Below are 19131 nucleotides of genomic sequence, written 5' to 3' on the forward strand. Positions count from 1 at the left end.
ACCTCATTCCCTTCCCCAACTTTTTCTTCCTCTCTCCCTGACCTTTCTTTCTTTTTTTCTGTTTCTCTATTTTCCTTCTGTTTCCCTGCCTGCCCCCTTTCTTTCTTTCTCCCTGCCGTTCTCCAAGCCACTGCCACTGCCGCCGGGGAACATGACCCACCAATGGATAACAGGCCCCAAAGCCGACGCCAACGCATGCTCTCCCTGCTTCAGGCCGATCAGTCTTCCTCTCCCCGACGTCAATTCTGCCGTCGGAGAGGAAGTTCCGCCCAGCCAGGCAGCGATTGGCTGGCCCGAACTTCCTCTCTGACTTTAGAATTGACGTCGGGGAGAGGAAGACTGATCGGCCCGATAGATTAGATCGCCAAGACAAAGTGAGTCCTGGGTGATCGACTCACTTTGCCTTGGCAAGCTACTGGCGTCCCTGCCTTAGAACACTGCCTAGGACCCTGGGGGAGCCCGGGCCCCCTGTCAGCTCCGGGCCCCTGAATGCAGGACTGGTAGTACTGCCCTGATGGCGGCCCTGACTGTATTAATATATTAGGAGTGGAAAATGATGTGTAATAATTAAAATAATTTGCTCATGACTCCCTGATCTTTTTAAAACTAATATAATTTTATAGTTCTTATGTGTTTCCCATATGCAAACACTGTAATAGCTGCGCATGCGCGGATGCATCAATCTCTCACGCATTTGACTTGCACCCAGTCCTTTTGCGTATACAATAAATAAAAGATTATTGCCAGTATTTGTTAAAGCCTTTTCTCATGTATTCTGCACTTTCATATCGGCGCGACTCACATCTGAATATTTAGGATCAATAGGTTAGCACATGCATACATTGAACAACATATGCGCAAGCGCAATTAAGCCCCCCACCCGCATTTACAAATGTCACCATTTATTCAGATTTCCCATTAACTCTGTTCGTCCGCGCGGTTTTCACTTGCGCTCATTATACTAAAACCCGTCAATTGCACGCTGGGAAACTAACGCCTCGGGAAACTGGGACTGTTTACCCTCAAAAAGAGAAGATTGCGTGGGGATCTGATAGAGACTTTTAAAATATTAAAAGGATTTAACCAAATTGACCAGGAAGCAGCATTACTGACATTTTCAGATGTGACAAGGACAAGAGGTCATAGCCTGAAACTGAGTGGCAGCAGGTTCAGGACAAATGTCAGGAAGTTCTGTTTCACACAACGAGTGGTGGGTGCTTGGAATGCTCTCCCGGAGGAGGTGGTGGCAGAGGCTACTGTTCTGGGTTTCAAACGCAAGTTGGATGCACACCTTTTTGCAAAACATATTGAGGGATACGGGAAATCCGGGTCTCCAACAAGGAGCACCTAAATGGGCCTCCGCGTGTGCGGATCGCAGGACTAGATGGACCTCGGTCTGTTCCGGTGAAGGCGTTTCTTATGTTCTTATGTTCTTAATTGCGCGAAAAAGTACTATAACTTTAATATGATGACACACGTCATCATTATGCACTAATGGAGACATGCTGATGTCATCACACGTTTCAACACATATGCGCGCCATGCTAACGCTAATTGTGTTTCAATCAAGTACTACAAAACTATATACTATAAAATTCACACATACTCAATTAATATGCGCATTTCATCACTACAGTGAAGTAAAATCTGTTTGACGATTAACCATATAACACGTGTTTTAGATAACCAATAGCAGCGCTGAAAAGGGGAAATTTCACAATATTCACACACCATCGGTCATGTGACTGGTATATAAGCTTTGCAAAAACGTCATAGATTCACAGAGAAGATGGCATCCTATGCGGGTTTCCGTGGGCGGAAGCCCAACTTCTCCGAGCGTGAAGTACTCACATTAACTGAGTACTTCACGCTCAATGCTAAACTGCTTTTCCCCGTTAAGGGGAAAAGAAGAAATATCGGTGAAATGGACAGGGCCTGGGGTAAACTGGCGCACTTGTTCAACGCCCGCGCTATAACACCGCGCTCTGTAAGTATTTATCAAATGCATGTTGTTCATAGACAATTGCGCGCTGACAAATTGGCGTGGAGAAAATTTTATTTTTTTTTTGCGCGGAAGGCAAAAATGGATACGCATCTCATGAAATCGCGCACTGCGTCATCATGCATCTGCTGAAAAATTGCGCAGTTGATAATGGTGTCTCTCATTTACTTATTTGAGTTAAATAGCTGTATTCCAGTCGTGTTTTCAGAATTTACACAATGAATATGCTTGGAATCTATTTCCATGCACTGCTTTCAATGCATATTCATTGGTGAAATCCTGAAACCCGGACGACTGAAGTTGCCTACCCTTGCTTTAACATATCCCATATATATATCACTCATGTCTCTCCATTATATAATAGGTTGAGGATTTGAAGAAAAAGGCCCAAGAGCTCAGGCTACATCACCCTGCATGGGCGCGGGCTGTCCGGCGCAATCTGGACAACACCCCAGGTATGTTACAGTAAAATATCGTGTGGGTCTAAGATGTGCAGTCATATTATCTGTGTTGACTAATCATGTATTTTAAACATTAACAGTTCTTCATATACTTCTGACACTACATGCATTTATGTCTTCAGATGCAAGTGAGGAGGAAGAGGAGGACGAGGATCAGGAGGAGGAGGAAGAGGAAGATGCCCCTATCCCTGACCGGCCATTCCTTATCCCCCGCAGACGCCCCACTTCCCAACCCCCTTCCACCTCTGCCCAGCCCCGTCCAACGTCCCAACCCCCTTCCAACTCTGCCCAGCCCCATCCAACGTCCCAACCCCCTTCCACCTCTGCCCAGCCCCGTCCAACGTCCCAACCCCCTTCCACCTCTGCCTGGCCCCGTCCAACTTCCCAACCCCTTTCCACCTCCGCCCAGTCTCATCCCATTTCCCCCCACCGACGCCCTAGACCACCCTCTAGGATCCCCCTAAGAAAATGCCCCAAACCCTGCCCTGCCCCTTCATTCCCAATGCCCAGTTCCCCCTTCCTCCTACCCCCTAAACCCCGGTTCTGCCTTCAACTTTTCCCTGCACATCATACCTCTGTCATTACCTCTCCCCCAGCCCTTCCATGTACCTCCATGAATCCTCCCTCAACACCCATCCTGGAGAGATTGAGCGAACTCTCTGTCCATTCCGGTAAGTGTTCCAATATTTTGATTCTGTAATTTTTGTACTTTAAAATCTTTTATTCATTTTTAAAACGTACATCAAGTGTACAATTAATAAACACATTTAAGACAACACTTGAATTTTCCTAATATAATATCAAATGCTTAGGTTTATTCATATGTAACAAAAAGAACCAAGTTTCTCTCATAGATGCTTCCACTGTACACTTTATCTGCCAAGACCATGCTGACTACGTAATTGTCTTTTCAATGTCCACCTGCTTTTAATGCTCTTTTTCATTGCAGATATATTGGCATCCCCCTCCTCTTCCCTGCCTATGTCAACATCCCCCCTCCCCATTCAAAGCCCCAACCGTTGTTCCACCTGTTTTGCCCCCCTCCAACCCTCCACCAGAGATTGTGGGACCAACCCTGCACCAGCCACCACCCCTGTTGCAGCGACCACTAATGTGGCTCACGCTGCCACAAACACAGATCCTCCGCCCAGTTCTGTAACAGCGGAGGACATTTACACGACGGTGGTTACCATCTTAGCAGGTGTGGAGCACATGAACGACTATGCTGAGGAGTCCGTCCGACACATCCGTGACGTGACAGGGGCACTACAGGTCTTGCTTGAAGCACTTCGTGGTGCCCCTCCCACCCCATGAACGGCTCCCGCTGTTACCGAAGGAGCTGCACCCTCTTGTCACCACTCCTCCCTCCCCTTTTTCCCCCTGCCTCACTCCCTCCCCCTCCTGCCCTTAGCCCTCCCAGAAAAAATACAAAAAAATTAAAAAAACAACTACCTCCCCTTTTCATCCACCCCCCTCCACACTCCCACCCCTTCACATCCGTTCCCAACTTACCCACCCCACCCCACCTACAGTCTCCAGCATCATGACTCGCCTGCCTCCTACTGTCTCGTGGGATCTTCAGTCCTCCTGTGAGTGGCTCTCCCTCCCTCCCTCCCTCTCTCTCCTCCCTCACCCTCCCTCTCTCTCTCCTCCCTCACCCTCCGTCTCTCTCTCCTCCCTGACCACAGTGTTTTCTTTGCTCTCCAGCCTCCTGTGTTGCTGCAGCTGTGACTACAACTTCACAATTGAATTCTCCAGCATCATGACTCGCCTGCCTGTCTCGTGGGATCTTCAGTCCTCCTGTGAGTGGTTCTCTATCCCTCACCCTCCCTCTCTCTCTCCTCCCTCACTCTCCCTCTCTCTCTCCTCCCTGACCACAGTGTTTTCTTTGCCCTCCAGCCTCCTGTGTTGCAGCAGCTGTGACTACAACTTCACAATTGAATTCTCCAGCATCGTGACTTGCCTGCCTCCTACCTCTCAGCTCCCATGTCTGCACTTGGCTTGGCAGCTCTCCTTTGATGATCAGAAAAATGTGATATCATATCTATGATACTTTAAAAAAGACATTTTAATATATAGTTTATTGAAAATAAAGGACAACTGCGTACAGGATAAATGCAAAACCTTATCAAACATAAGTGTTAATTTACATGGCTGTGTCAACTAGGTAGAATTTGTAATGCTACAAGATTGACAGCTTATCTTGTTTAGAGATGTTCTTAATAGAGTAGAACACTTATCATTCTTAATCCTTTAAGTATAAATTAGATGAAATGCATAGAGGTGATATGTTAACATCTTTCTTTTCGTGCACACACAATGTGATAGATGTATAAGGTGTACACCTGGCATAATTTTAGTCACCCATCTCCCTGTATGCCTCTTGTAAGGAGATGCGCATTTAGTTTGCTTTAAATCCAGAATTACTTACCATTAATAAAACAGGAGCACTGGTCTCCTGAAGTAATAGCATGTATTTAATACGTACTTCCTGAGTGCAGTGTCTAAGCACTAGCATTGAACAGGTGCGCCAGTTTCCCCCAGGCCCAGTCCATTTCACCTATATTTCTAACTTTCCTCTTGATGGGGAATAGCAGTTTAGCATTGAGCGACATGTACTCAGTTAATCAGAGTACTCCACGCTTGGAGAATTTGTGCTTCTGCACACAAAATCTTCTCTGTGAATCTATGACATTTTTGCAAAGTACTCAGTTAATCTAAGTACTTCCTGAATGCAGTGTCAAAGCACTAGCATTGAACAGGTGCGCCAGTTTCCCCCAGGCCCAGTTCATTTCACCTATATTTCTAACTTTCCTCTTGATGGGGACTAGCAGTTTAGCATTGAGCGACATGTACTCAGTTAATCAGAGTACATTCTCCGCTTGGAGAATTTGTGCTTGTGCACACAAAATCCATAATAGGAAGCCATCTTCTCTGTAAATCTATGACATTTTTGCAAAGTACTCAGTTAATCTCAGTACCTCACCACCAACCACCCCTGTTTCAGTGACCACTATTGTGGCTCACACTGCACACAGACACACACACACTGACTGAATGAGAACCAAAGAGTCAGTTTTCTCTACACTATGTCCATTTTTCAAATGTTCCTGTGCTTGATGGGGGAACAATACTTTAGCATTGAACAAAACGTACTCTATATGAACTAGATTTATGTTGTGACAAATCTAGCGCTATCCCTAGCTTTGACACAGTGGTGAAGAAGGTAGATAGTCCCTGAGGCAGGAGAGCTGGTCAGGTTGGCCCTGCAGAATATGAAAAGCTGACTTCACTTGGACTATCCCAGGAGCTAAGAAACTACAGCTCCCAGAAGGCCAGTCTCAGCACAGAAAGCTGTGACTGAGACAGGCACAGCTTCAGAGAGTTTGCTTCCCTTCTCACTCTGCAGCAGGGAGGGACGAATTAGAGGGGGTTAAAAGAGAGCAGCTGAGAGAGAGTCAGGAGGAGGAGGAGCCGAGGAGGCTTCAGGGTGTGCTCGGTGGAGAACCCTCTCCTCCTCAACGGAATGCTGAGGAGCTGAACCAAGACTGGCAAATGTTGGACACAGAAGAGCTTACTGCTGACCCAGGGAGTGAGGAAGGAACCCCAGGGGAACCCATGGAAATCCAGGAGAGTCTGGTAGGACCGGAGGAGGTGTCCATGGACATTGATAAGCAGTAAGGAGATGTGTTTTGCCTGTGTCCACAGTAGTGAAGCTACCCGTTATGCCAGTGATAGTTTAAAGGGGAGTTGTAGTTCTCTCCCTGCTGATAAGGAACTGTGAATTGCTGCTTGAAAGCTTTAGTTGTAAAGCTAGCAAATGTGTTGGCATTTTTTTTGTTATCTCTGCTAGCAGCCAAGCTGAGCCGAGAGAGTTCTTCCTCACAGCTGTGCATAATTAATTACTTGAAAGGCACAGCAGGGAGCTGTGCTGAGAGCCTGCACGGACCTTGTGAATTCTGTGCTAAAGAAGAGAATACGGTTTACAGAGCTACAGTATGTGATAAGCCACGTTAGGCTGTGAAAACCAGGTGACATGCTGGCCAGGTTTCTTGTTGCCCAGTTGTGGTTTAAAGTGTGTTTCTGTTCTGAATTTTTTCATGCCTGTGAAATGACCCAGCTGCTGGAGCTGAAGCAGCTTAGTGAAAGTTACTAAATCCAAACTACTCTGGTGAACAGGACTGTTTATAGATGTGCTAACAAAGTCCAGAGGCTGTGGAACGATAGGTTAAGATGAGACACACCCAAAAACCTGGACACTGGATTTCTTTGAAAGTTTTGCTCTGTTTGAACAGCTTGTGTTTTGCCTCATATTTTTGAGTGCTTGTTTTGAGGTCTGCTAAGCTGAAGCATTTTTCCTTTTGTTCAATGCAACCAGTGAACATAATAAAACCTTTGTTTGATTATTCTACTATACTGGATTTTAAGGTGTGTGAGTTTCTTTTCCCTTGCCTGTTTTTCTTTTGGTAATGTCAGGGAATCTGATATTATACCTTAGGCAGATGCCTAAGAAGGCCTGAAGGGTACCCTGGTTAAAGGGTACACGTATGGACAGGAACAGTCACAGTGTTCCAGCTCGCTGCCGTGAACAGGAGCTGGGCAGGTGTGACAATGTATGTATCTCTATATATGATCTTTTAAAGTTCATAGCCTTTTACATCCTCCAGTTCAAACACTGAAGCTCAAGGCTTAACTATTTTATAACTAAAGCATACAGGAAACTTCCCTTTCTGTGAATTTAGGCTTTTGCACTAGAGTTTCATCCACTCCCTGTCAATTTCTACAATGTTCCTGTGCTTACCCTTGCAGTCATTATATCTCTGTTGACTAAGAATTTTTTTAAGCATTAACAGGTCTTCATATACTTCTGACACAACATGCATTTATTTCTTCAGATGAGAGTGAGGATGTGGAACAATAATTGTCTTTTCAATTTACGACTGCTTTTAATGTTCAATTCTCCAATATTCTTGTGCTTGCCCTTAATGAGGAAAAATACTTTCTCATTGACAGAAAAGTACTCTATATGTGTATATGTACTATACTTATGTATGTATATAATCTTTTACATCCTCCAGTTCAAACACTGAATCTCAAGCATACAGAATACTTCTCTTTCTGTGAATTTATGCTTTCGCCGTCATCATCCTATTTTTAGACCATGTAATTGTCTTTTCAATTTCAAACTTCTTATAATGATCTTTATCATTCAATGTTATTATTTGCTGTTCACATCATGTTTACTTGTGTTCAATAATACTTACTTTGCATTTAACTTTGCCCTGGGGGACCTATGTTATCCATTCTATATGTTCACTGTATTATGCTTTCTTCAATAAAACAGTTACCCAGAAATAAAAACATTATAATACAACTATTGATTCCAGAATTTATTTTACACTCACAAACTCCAATGACATTATGAACTTATAATGACTTATGACTAATTGGTTATTATGACTAATTGGTTATAATGACAATTAACAAATTGGTTATTATTATCTTTTAACATATTAAGACACTTCATAAAATCAATAACTAGAGGGCTGCAAACAAATTGTGGACAGTTTTGTTTGGGTTTTATTCGGGGGGGGGGTGCAGTGAAGCTTGTCTTTAATCTTTGAAATCTGATGAGCGTGATGAAGACAACAGAGCGTGAAGACACTTGTAAGTTTGAACATGAATAAAGATTTAAACAAACAAAGAAAACGAGATAATGATCTTCATAAACACTTTAAACATATATTCTGTCATGTAAAGATTATTAAGCAAATTCAACTTTACAAAATTTTAACAATTCATACAACAAACATATCATGCAAGACAAACAGAAATAATGAAACTTTGCATTTGACAGATGGATCAGATGAATAGACACTGCAGGCATCAGACTATGGGCATTTCATTATGACCCCAATGCAAACACACACTATGCCCATTTACCTTCCACTATTACAGGTCTCACAGTCCCCAATGAATGTGTCTGGTAACGGGACAAAAACACCTGGGTCAAAAACTGAGAACTATCCCAAAATCTGCAGCCTGGAACTGGGTAACCTGGCCACCCTATTACTTTTATTTATTAAACTCTTTTTCCAATATGAGAATGACACAGGGACACAGGAACTAAATTTCACCATCCTGTCCCTATGAGTTATGTTGCTGTCCTTGTCCCTCTCCCATTCTTATCATCTCTGCTTTAACAGTGTCAGGTCAAGACCACGCCAGGACAAAGGCCGCGCGCAGACAACTGAGCGCAGCGCAGAGGCACCTGCCTAACAAAATTAATAATGCATTTTTAAGGTCGGTTCATAAACAATTGCTTTAATAATGCATTTTTAAGGTCTCTGGAGGGGGAGAAAACCCCCACTTTACTTTTTACAGATGACGCCACGTTGTGGGGGCATTTCCAATATAATGAGGGAACTTACAACCCTCCAAACACCACACAACACCGCCGCGATATGTATTAAGTGGTGTCAGGTCAAAAGCGCGCCGCGACAAAGGCGCGGCCAGACAATTGAGCACAGCGCGGAGGCGCGTGCCGCACAAAATTACAGTTTTTAGGGGCTCCGATGGGGGGTTTTGTTGGGGAACCCCCCCAGTTTACTTAATAGACATTGCGCCGGCGTTATGGGGGTGTGGGGGGTTGTAACCCTCCACATTTTACTGTAAACTGAACTTTTTCCCTAAAAACAGGGAAAAAGTCAAGTTTTCAGTAAGATGTGGGTGGTTACAACCCCCCACACCACCCACAACGCCCCCACAACGCGGCGCAATGTCTATTAAGTAAAGTGGGGGGGTTCCCCCCACGCCCCCCCCCGTCTGAGCCCTAAAAACCATAATTTAGAGCGGCGCGCGCCGCTGCGCTCAATTGTCTGGGCGCGCCTTTGTCGCGGCACGCTTTTGTCTTGCGCTCAGTTGCTGGCGCTGAGTTGTCTTGCGCTCAATTGTCTTGCGCTCAGTTGTCTTGCACTGAGTTGTCTTGCGCTGAATTGTCTTGCGCTCAGTTGTCTTGCGCTCAGATGCTGGCGCTGAGTTGTCTTGCGCTGAGTTGTCTTGCATTGAGTTGTCTTGCGCTCAGTTGCTGGCGCTGAGTTGTCTTGCGCTGAGTTGTCTTGCGCTCAATTGCTGGCGCTCAGTTGTCTGGCGCTCAGTTGCTGGCGCTCAGTTGTCTTGCGCTCAGTTGTCCCGCTCGTGCACATTTCGGAAAATAAGTTGCGCTCAAATGTCTCATGCTCGGTTGTGTTTGCGCTCACTTGTCTTAAAGCTCAATTGTCTTCCGCTCATTTGTCTTGCGCTCACTTGTCTCGCGCTCGGTTGTCTGCGTGATTTTGTCCGCGCGCGATTGTCTTGCGCGCAATTGTCTATGAACCACTGATAACTCATGCCTATTTTGGAATAAAATCTCATTAGCTCAGAACTTGAATGATCCATATCTAGTTCTGTCGCTTGATGCTGAAAAGGCTTTTGATAGAATAGAATGGTTATTTTTATTTATGATACTACATTGGTTTGGATTTGGCAGACAGTATATCAACATGATTCGTCTACTTTATGCATCCCCACAAGCATCTATTTACACCAACATAAATTACTCTAAATTTACTTTAAAGAGAGAAACTAAACAAGGCTGTCCACTATCTCCAATATTATTCAATTTAGCCCTTGAACCTTTAGCAATATCTATAATGTAGTAGCCCCAACATTGTAGGTGTATTATATCAATATAAATTATCTATCTATGCTGATAATATTCTACTATACCATACTCTGGACTCTATATCACATCTCCTCACCTGTATAAATTCATTTTCACAGGTATCTGGCTATAAAGTTAATTGGTCAAAATCGGCAGTAATGCCCCTCTCCAAAACTGTTATGCACCATCATGTTTCACAATTTCCTTTTGTATGGGAACCCCTAAAGTTGAGATATTTTGGTGTATGGTATAGCAACAATATTGAAGACACTCTTAAACACAATAGTGAAACCATTTTGAAATTAGTAACAGATCTTATACATTCATAGTTTTCGTTGTTCTTATCATGGTAGGGTAGAATAGAAGCAATAAAAATGGTTTTAACACCAAAAGTCAACTATATTCTAAGTATACAAAACCTTCAAGAAAGATACTAAAACCCTACTCTTCGAAAAATACTTAAAACCTATCTAATATGACCAGTTCCTACCCAAACCCCACCTACTCACTCTATACCCTTAATATACTCTAATATGCCCCAACTACCCAACTAATGCTAAATGCCTCTATTTACCCAACACTTACCGTCTTAAGATCTTGACAACTCTCTGGTAATTCTTATTACCCAAACATTTATCACCTTAAGATCTCAACAACTCTTTGGTAATTCATATGTAACTCTTACGACATCTCTTATGCTATTCCTGTAAACTTTTATGTAATTTCTGAAAACTTTTAAGTAATCCGCCTTGAACCGCAAGGTATTGGCGGAATAGAAATCACTAATGTAATGTAATATAATCCCAATTCTCTTCCCTGATTCTCTTTATAAGAAAATTGATACCTTAATATCTAAATTTATTTGGCATAACTGTACACCATGATTTTTCTATGGTAAGGACCTTCTCTGTTCATTTCTCTATGGTTTTAATATGTTTATTGGCGTTTTTATAGCCTTACTTTTTATTTTTTACTCTTTAATTTCCAATATTACTTTAGAGTCCAGCAGATATTTCAGGTTTTATTTTTAAAGGTATGAGTGTCTTTTTTGTCATGGTGCTTAGCTATTTCGGCACTGGTTTCATTTCTTTTCGTGCACACTTTTGTGGGATGGCTCCATATTGTGACCCTTTTGTATTCCTTTTTCTTTTATGTTTTTTCTTGCTTCAGCGTTTTTCCCTTTTTCTTTCCTATAGTTTGTATTCCCAGCACTGGAGTGACACCTATTGGGTAGGTCTAATATTTATTGTTTGTTTGCAATGATTCTCTTCGTTAATCTCACTTTATTATATTAGATTATCTAAATTGCTCTAGTAAATCATGTTTCCCTCATATACATGATCTTTTGGTTCTGGAGAATATTGTGTTTATCATGGTGCTCAATTGCATTCTTATATGTATATGTACATATATATATATGGCTGTTCTCCTTAGATATAGATAGATAGATAGATATAGACATAGATACATATATATACCGTATTTTCACATAGATAACGCGCACCCGTGTAAAACGCGCACACGGGTATAGCGCGCGAAAAACACAAATTTATGTACAGAAATTTTTATATACCGCGCACACCTGTATACCGCACATGCTGTCCGACTCTCCCGTTGCCGCCCGACTCTCCTCTGGCCACCCCGACTCTCCTCTCCCCCTTGAAGTCCTGTCCCCACCCTGAAAGCCTGATGCCCCCCCCCGACGTCCGATTCACCCCCCCCCCGCAGGACCGCTCGCACCCCCACCCCGAAGGACTGCTCGCATGCACCCGCACCCCCACCCCGAAGGACCGCTCACACGCACTCCCACCCGCACCCTGAAGGACCACTCGCACCCCCACAGCCTCCCAACCCCCCCTTGGGCACATGGTCGGGTTGGGCCCATGTGCCTCAGGCCCCGCCCCCAGGTGGGACCTAAGGCTCCCGGGCCTATTCTGATTGGCCCAGGCGCCTTAGGCCCCACCAGTAGGTGGAGCTTTGGGAAGAATGGGCCAATCAGGCCTCATTCCGTCGTTGGCTGCCTGCTGGACAGGCGAGTTTGACTCCCGTCTGTCCGGCCAACTACACAAAGGTACGGGGAAGGGGGGTGGGGGTGTCGTGGGGTCGGCCAGGGGGGTCGCGGGTCGGCTGGGGGGGCGGTCGGAGGTTCTTGGGGGGGGCGGTCATTGGGGGGAGGGGGGTTTGCGTCAAGGGCAGGAGGGCCTGGGATCCCTCCTGCCCATAATGAAGTGCGGGGTGGGGGTAGGGGTTTGCCGTGGCCAGGAGGGTTTGGGCTCCCTCCTGGCCCGAACAACTAGCGGGGGGTGGGGTCGCCAGGACCAGGAGGACTTGGGCTCCCTCCTGGCCCGATATTGTTGGGGAGTTGGGGAGTCAGCGGGGCAAGAGGGCTTGGGCTCCCTTTTGCCCCGATCGTGTCGGGGAGTCGGGGGGGGGCAAGAGGGCTTGAGCTCCCTCTTACCCCGATTGTGTCGGGGGTGCCGCGGTTGGCTGGGGCAAGAGGGCTTGGGCTCCCTTTTGCCCCGATCGTGTCGGGGAGTCGGGGGGGGGCAAGAGGGCTTGAGCTCCCTCTTGCCCCGATTGTGTCAGGGGTGCCGCGGTTGGCTGGGGCAAGAGGGCTTGAGCTCCCTCTTGCCCCGATCGTGTCGGGTGTCGGGACCGCCAAGAGGAAGCAGCAGGACACCGGTAGGAGCTTCTACATGATGGGGGGGTCAGGAGGCTGTGGGGGTGCGAGCGGTCCTTCAGGATGGGGGTGCGGGTGCGGGTGGGAGTGCGTGCGAGCGGTCCTTCGGGGTGGGGGTGCGAGCGGTCCTGCAGGGGGTGAATCGGATGTTCGGGGGGGGGGGGGAACTATGTAAAAAAATTTTGTACAACGTGCTCACACGTATAACGCGCAAGGGTATGCGCGGTATGTAAAAACCACATATAACGCGCGCGTTATATGCGAGAAAATACGGTATATATATATTTATATATTGGAAATCAGTTTGCATATATTTGTTTATGTCATTTCAGTTCTTAAGCATTGTTGGTTTTATTTTATGATTTTTTACTCTATGCTGTTTTACTTCATGCTATTTTATTGATCTATTGATGTTTTTTATATTATTTATATACCTTTGAGTTCAGTTTGCTTTGTATTTCATCTTTTCAGTCTTGACCTTTTTTTCTTGTAAAGTGTATTTCTCTTACACCAATAACCACACCCCTGAGGCAGGCCTACACCCAGAGGCCGAAATATAGACTGTGTCAGGTCATCTATTGGATCCCTCCACCAGAGAACATGTAGGGGACTTTTTATCTATGTGGTTTTATATATATTATATTTTGAGTTCATAAACACAGAAATAAAGATTGTTTGTCTCAAGGTTGACATGGTCTATCCCACTCCCCACTTGTTCTTCTTTCATTATATTTTATACAAGCAGTGTCCAGTTTAAGAATGCTCAACTTACATCGAACTTGTACTTATGAACCAAGGTATTGCCTCTCTCTTCCTGTGCCAAAGCACCCCTTCTTCCTCCCTTTCTGTGCAAACATTACCCTCCTCCTCCCTTCCATGTCCCAACGTGCCTCTCGATGTTCCAAATCCCAAATTTGTGCCTTCCACGGGTGTTTACCTCCTCTGACTGGCTTCCTCCTTCAAGCCGCACTTCTCTTGGCAAAGCCACAAGCAGCGGCTCCTGCATGCGGTCCCCTGGTCTTCCTGTGGCCTACTGACCCAGAAGCCTTCCCTCTGATGCAGATGTCAGAGAGAAGGTTTCTGCGTCAGTGGACCTCATGCAGGAGCCGCCAATCATGGCTTTGCGAAGACCAATGGACCCCATGCAGAAGCCATCACTTGCGGCTTTGCCAAGAGAAGTGCTGCTAGGAGGAGGGAGCCAGCCAGAGGAGGTAAACACCCATGGGAGGCATGAATTTTGGGATGCAGAACAGAGGGGGACGATGAGGGTCGCATTGGGACATGGAAGGGAGGAGGAGGTTCACATTGGGGCAGGAAGGAAGGAAGAGGGACTGTGTTGGAATAGGAAGGGAAAATCAGGGTCACGTTGGGACACAGAAGGAAGGAAGGTAGAGAGCACAAACTTTGGATAAAGGATGGAAGAAAGGAAGGAGAAGCATGAACATAGGACACAGAATGGAGTGAAGGAAGGAGCATGAACTTGGGACATAGGATGGAAGAATGGAAGTGAGGGAAAGGGATGCTGAGGTGGGGAGGGAATAAAAAGGGAGAATTGTTGGGCATAGGGAGGGAGAAAGAAATATTGGACATGGTGATGGGAGAGGCATGAGGTACAGATGCATGGGGAAGAGAGGAAGAAATGTTGGATGTGGTGATAGAGATGAAGAACAAAAATAAGTGTAAACCTCCTATCTTTTCTTTTTATTTAAAGTACTTTATTTTGAGGACTGTTTCTTTAATGTTTAGTGTTCTTTAATGTTTAATGATTTTATAGACTATGGGGTTCATAATAAAAAAACGTCTAAAAAGTGGCCTAAATGGCTACTTGGACGATCAAAAAGCCTGATCATCCAAGTACCCATAATCAAAGCTGGTTTTAGATGTATCTAAAACCAGCTTAGGCCTTTCCCATGCCACTAAACGCACAGAGAGAAAAGAGGCGTGTTTAGAAGAGGGGAAAGGGAGGGCAGTGGGCGGGAGGTGGGACGACCTACACCTAGGCGTGCAGCAGGTATAACCAAAAACTTAGGCAGGTTGCCTAGTCGGCACTTATACGTTTTGACTTAGACGAAGTCAAAACAGGTCTAAGTGCCGAAAAAGGGGCCGCTGAGCTGATTGTGGCTGCTGCGATCAGCTCAGCCCAAGCCCTCTTGCCCTGTGGCACCCCGATGTTCCCCAACGACATCAGGGCAAGAGGGAGCCCAAGCCCTCTTGCCCCGGGCACCCACGGCACCCCTCGATAATGATCAGGCCTGGAGGGAGCCAAAGCCCTCCTGGCCTCTCACCCCCCACCCCCCTACACGATCGGGCAGGAGGGAGCCCAACCCCTCCTGCCCAGGTGGACCCCCTACCCCCCACCTCTCACTACAATAAGGGCAGGAGGGATCCCAGGCCCTCCTGCCCTCGACACAACCCCTCCAATGACCACCCCATCGAACCCCCGATCAGCTCACCTGATGATCCACGACCCCCCCCCCCCCGCCGACCCCAAGCCCCCCTACCCCCAATCCCACCCCCCATACCTGTAAAATGTTAGCCAGATGGACGGGTGCCAAACCCGCCCATCCGGCAGGCCAGCTGCCTGCAGAATAGGGCCAGATTGGCCCAGGCGTCTGAAACCCCACCCACAGGTGGGGCCTAAGGTGCCTGGGCCAACCAGAATAGGCCCGGGAGTCTTAGGCCTCATCCGTCTGGCCAACATTTTACAGATATGGGGGATGGGATTGGAGGTGCGAGGGTCGTGGGTTCGGCTTGGGATCCATCTTGCCCCGATGTCATCAGGGAACGTCAGGGTGCTGCGGGGCAAGAGGGCTTGGGCGCCCTCTTGCCCCGAACGTAATCGTGGGGGGGGTTGGTGTGTATTCTGTAACGGGTGCTGTTTTTGACAGACACCGGTTATAGAATCCAGCTTTTAGGCGAAGGACTGGCTCCTCCTTCACCTAAAAACCCTTGTGTTGGACGTTTAGGGCTTAGGCGTTTTTTGGTTCATTATGGGGTATAAGTGTAGATGTCGTGGGGGTATAAGTGTAGACGTAGTGGTGGTCTGGGCGTTTAAACAACTGAATGTAGAGGCAGGCCATTATCAAAAAAAACCTCCATTTGGATGTTTTTTTTGATTATGGACATTTTCCCTGCTTCTACTTTCAACGTTTAAGGCCTTAGGCCAAAAGGGGACTTAGACGTTTTTTTATTATGCCCCTCCACGTCATGTACAGGATCCAAGTTACATACAAATTCAACTTAAGAAAGGTTTAAAAAAATGGAACTCGTTCTTAACTCGGGGACTGCCTGTACTAAAAAAAAAATGTTCTTGCCATTTATAGATGTTAAAGTCACAAAAATTATTGAAAACAAAATACTGAAGGAAAAAAGCAGATTAAATTTACTAAGTAGATCCCCAAATTTCATATAATACAGTAAAGCTAAGTTTCAATTCTTCTTATTATATTATGTTAAAATAAACTATTTTACATTTATGTGAAAAATACTTGAAATTTCTGGCAATATTTGCACAATAGCTTACTCACAGTTTCATCCAGGGAAAGTTCAGTGCTACGGGAAATGCTTGAATAATGAGTTCGGGAACTTTCCAATGTACCACTTTTTCTGCTTCTCATCTTGGCCTACTTGGAGTGACTGCCCACTAATCTGTATAGACATATTTTTAGAAAGGAAATAATAGAAGTCACATTAACAATCTTTGCTTTCTAAAAACTTGATATTCAAAGGATTTATGCTTCTAACTTTGGGAACCTTTTACTAAGCTGTGTTAGATACTAACATATGCCTAACATGGGACAGCGTGTTAACTGTCAAATGTCCATATGCTAACTACATAAGAACATAAGCATTTTCTCTGCCAGGTCAGACCAGGGGTCCATCGTACCCGGCAGTCTGCTCCCGCGGCGGCCCTCCAGGTCCATGACCTGAAAATGTTCCCTACCTAACCTAAAATGTCCATACCCTATTTGCTCAGTGTCCTGTGAGGTAAACCTATATCTGTACCCCGTTATTCCCTTCGCTTCCAGGAAGTCATCCAGTCCCTTTTTGAACCCCAGAATTGTACTCTGGCTTATCACCTCTCCGGGAAGCGCGTTCCAGGTGTCTACAACCCGTTGAGTGAAGAAGAACTTTCTTGCATTCGTTTTGAATCTGTCTCCTCTCAGTTTTTCTGAGTGACCTCTTGTTTTAGTAGCCCCTGCTAGTCTAAAGAATCTGCCCCTCTCCACCTTCTCTATGTCTTTCATGATTTTATAAGTCTGTATCATGTCTCCTCTCAGTCTCCGCTTTTCCAGGGTAAAGAGCCCCAGCCTGTCTAACCGTTCGGCATATGAGAGGTTCTCCATACCCTTTATCATCCTCGTTGCTCTCCTCTGGACCCTCTCGAGTATTGCCATGTCCTTCTTGAGGTATGGCGACCAGTATTGGACGCAGTATTCCAGATGTGGGCGCACCATGGCTCGATACAGTGGCAGGATAACTTCCTTCGTTCTGGTAGTGATACCCTTTTTGATAATGCCCAGCATTCTGCTCGCTTTTTTTGAGGCCGCTGCACATTGCGCCTCCGGCTTCATTGTGTTATCCACCAATACCCCCAGATCTTTTTCTTGGCTGCCTTCCCCGAGTACCCTCCCTCCCATCGTATAGCTGTACCTGGAGTTCCCCTTCCCTATGTGCAAGACCTTACATTTCTCCACATTGAAGCTCATCTGCCATTTTTTTGCCCACTCACTCAGTTTGTTCAGGTCGCTCTGCAGTTCTTTGCATTCCTCAACAGTTCTGACCGTTCTGGAGAGTTTTGTGTCATCCGCGAAATTGATAACTTTGCACTTCGTCCCCGTTTCTAGATCATTAATAAATATATTGAACAGCAGTGGTCCCAGCACTGACCCCTGCAGAACACCACTTGTGACCCCTATCCAGTCAGAGTAGTGCCCCTTTACTCTTACCCTCTGCTTCCTGTCCGCCAGCCAATTTTTGATCCATCTGTGCACGTCCCCTTCCACCCCGTGACTCCACATTTTCTTCAGTAGGCGTTCATGGGGCACCTTGTCGAAGGCTTTTTGGAAATCTAATTTTGAGGGAGCATGTCAGGGACAGAAAGTGGGTGAGCTGTGCTAAACTGCACATCTGCAGTACATTAGCATGTAAGGCTATACCAAATATTCATATTTGATTCGGCCCTGAATAGTACCCAAAAAGCACAGTTACTTACCGTAACAGGTGTTATCCAGGGACAGCAGGCATATATTCTCACATGTGGATGATATTCTCACATGTGGGTGACGTCATCTACGGAGCCCCAGCGCGGACAGCTTTTCAAGCAAACTTGCTAGAAGTTTCAAGTTTGCACACTGCACCACGCATGTGCATGCCTTCTCGCCCACTAGAGGGCGCATCCCACCTCGTGGTCCTCAGTTCCATAACTAGCATAGAAGCCATCCCCGGGGAGGTGGGCGGGTTGTGAGAATATATGCCTGCTGTCCCTGGATAACACCTGTTACGGTAAGTAACTGTGCTTTATCCCAGGACAAGCAGGCATGATATTCTCACATGTGGGTGACCTCCAAGCCAACTAAAAAGGGCAGGTGGGAGGATGGCAATTTAGGAAAACAGATTTTGCAAAACTGACTGGCCAAACCGGCCGTCACTCCTGGATAAAGTGTCCAGACAGTAATGAGAGGTGAACGTATGAACCGAAGACCAAGTGGCAGCCTTACATATGTCCTCCATAGGAGTGGATCGGAGGAAAGCCACTGAAGCTGCCATCGCTCGGACCTTATGCCCCGTGACTCGACCCGGGGGCGGAAGTCCAGCCTGAGCATAGCAAAAGGAAATGCAAGCAGCCAACCAGTTAGACAGAGTGCGCTTGGAAACCGGATGCCCTAATCGATTGGGATCGAAGGACAAAAACAATTGAGGAACCTTCCGATGAGACCTGGTGCGTTGAAGGTAATATGCCAACGCCCTCTTACAGTCAAGCGTGTGAAGCGCCGTCTCGCCAGGATGGGAGTGGGGCTTAGGAAAGAACACAGGAAGGACAATGGACTGATTGAGGTGGAAATCAGAAACAACTTTAGGTACAAACTTAGGATGGGTGCGGAGAACCACCTTGTCATGATGGAAGACAGTGAAAGGAGGGTCCGCAACCAAGGCTTGCAACTCCCCAATCCGCCTAGCGGAGGTGAGGGCAATCAGAAACACCACCTTCCAAGTCAGAAATTTCAAGAGAGACTTGTTGAGTGGCTCAAAAGGAGGTTTCATCAGTTGAGCCAAAACCACATTC

At 46.0% G+C, this 19131-nt stretch overlaps 1 protein-coding gene across 1 annotated transcript in view; it reads right to left on the minus strand.

The window, feature by feature from the left end:
* Window positions 1-19131, minus strand: part of TRPM8 (transient receptor potential cation channel subfamily M member 8) — a 2182726-nt gene that overhangs the window by 2140059 nt on the left and 23536 nt on the right. Inside the window, 1 exon segment of the mRNA XM_033944097.1 lies at window positions 16373-16493. Coding sequence (XP_033799988.1) covers window positions 16373-16462 — 90 coding nt within the window. The 5' untranslated portion in view covers window positions 16463-16493.

Source organism: Geotrypetes seraphini, chromosome 5 (genome assembly GCF_902459505.1).
Source record: "Geotrypetes seraphini chromosome 5, aGeoSer1.1, whole genome shotgun sequence".
NCBI lineage: Eukaryota > Metazoa > Chordata > Amphibia > Gymnophiona > Dermophiidae > Geotrypetes > Geotrypetes seraphini.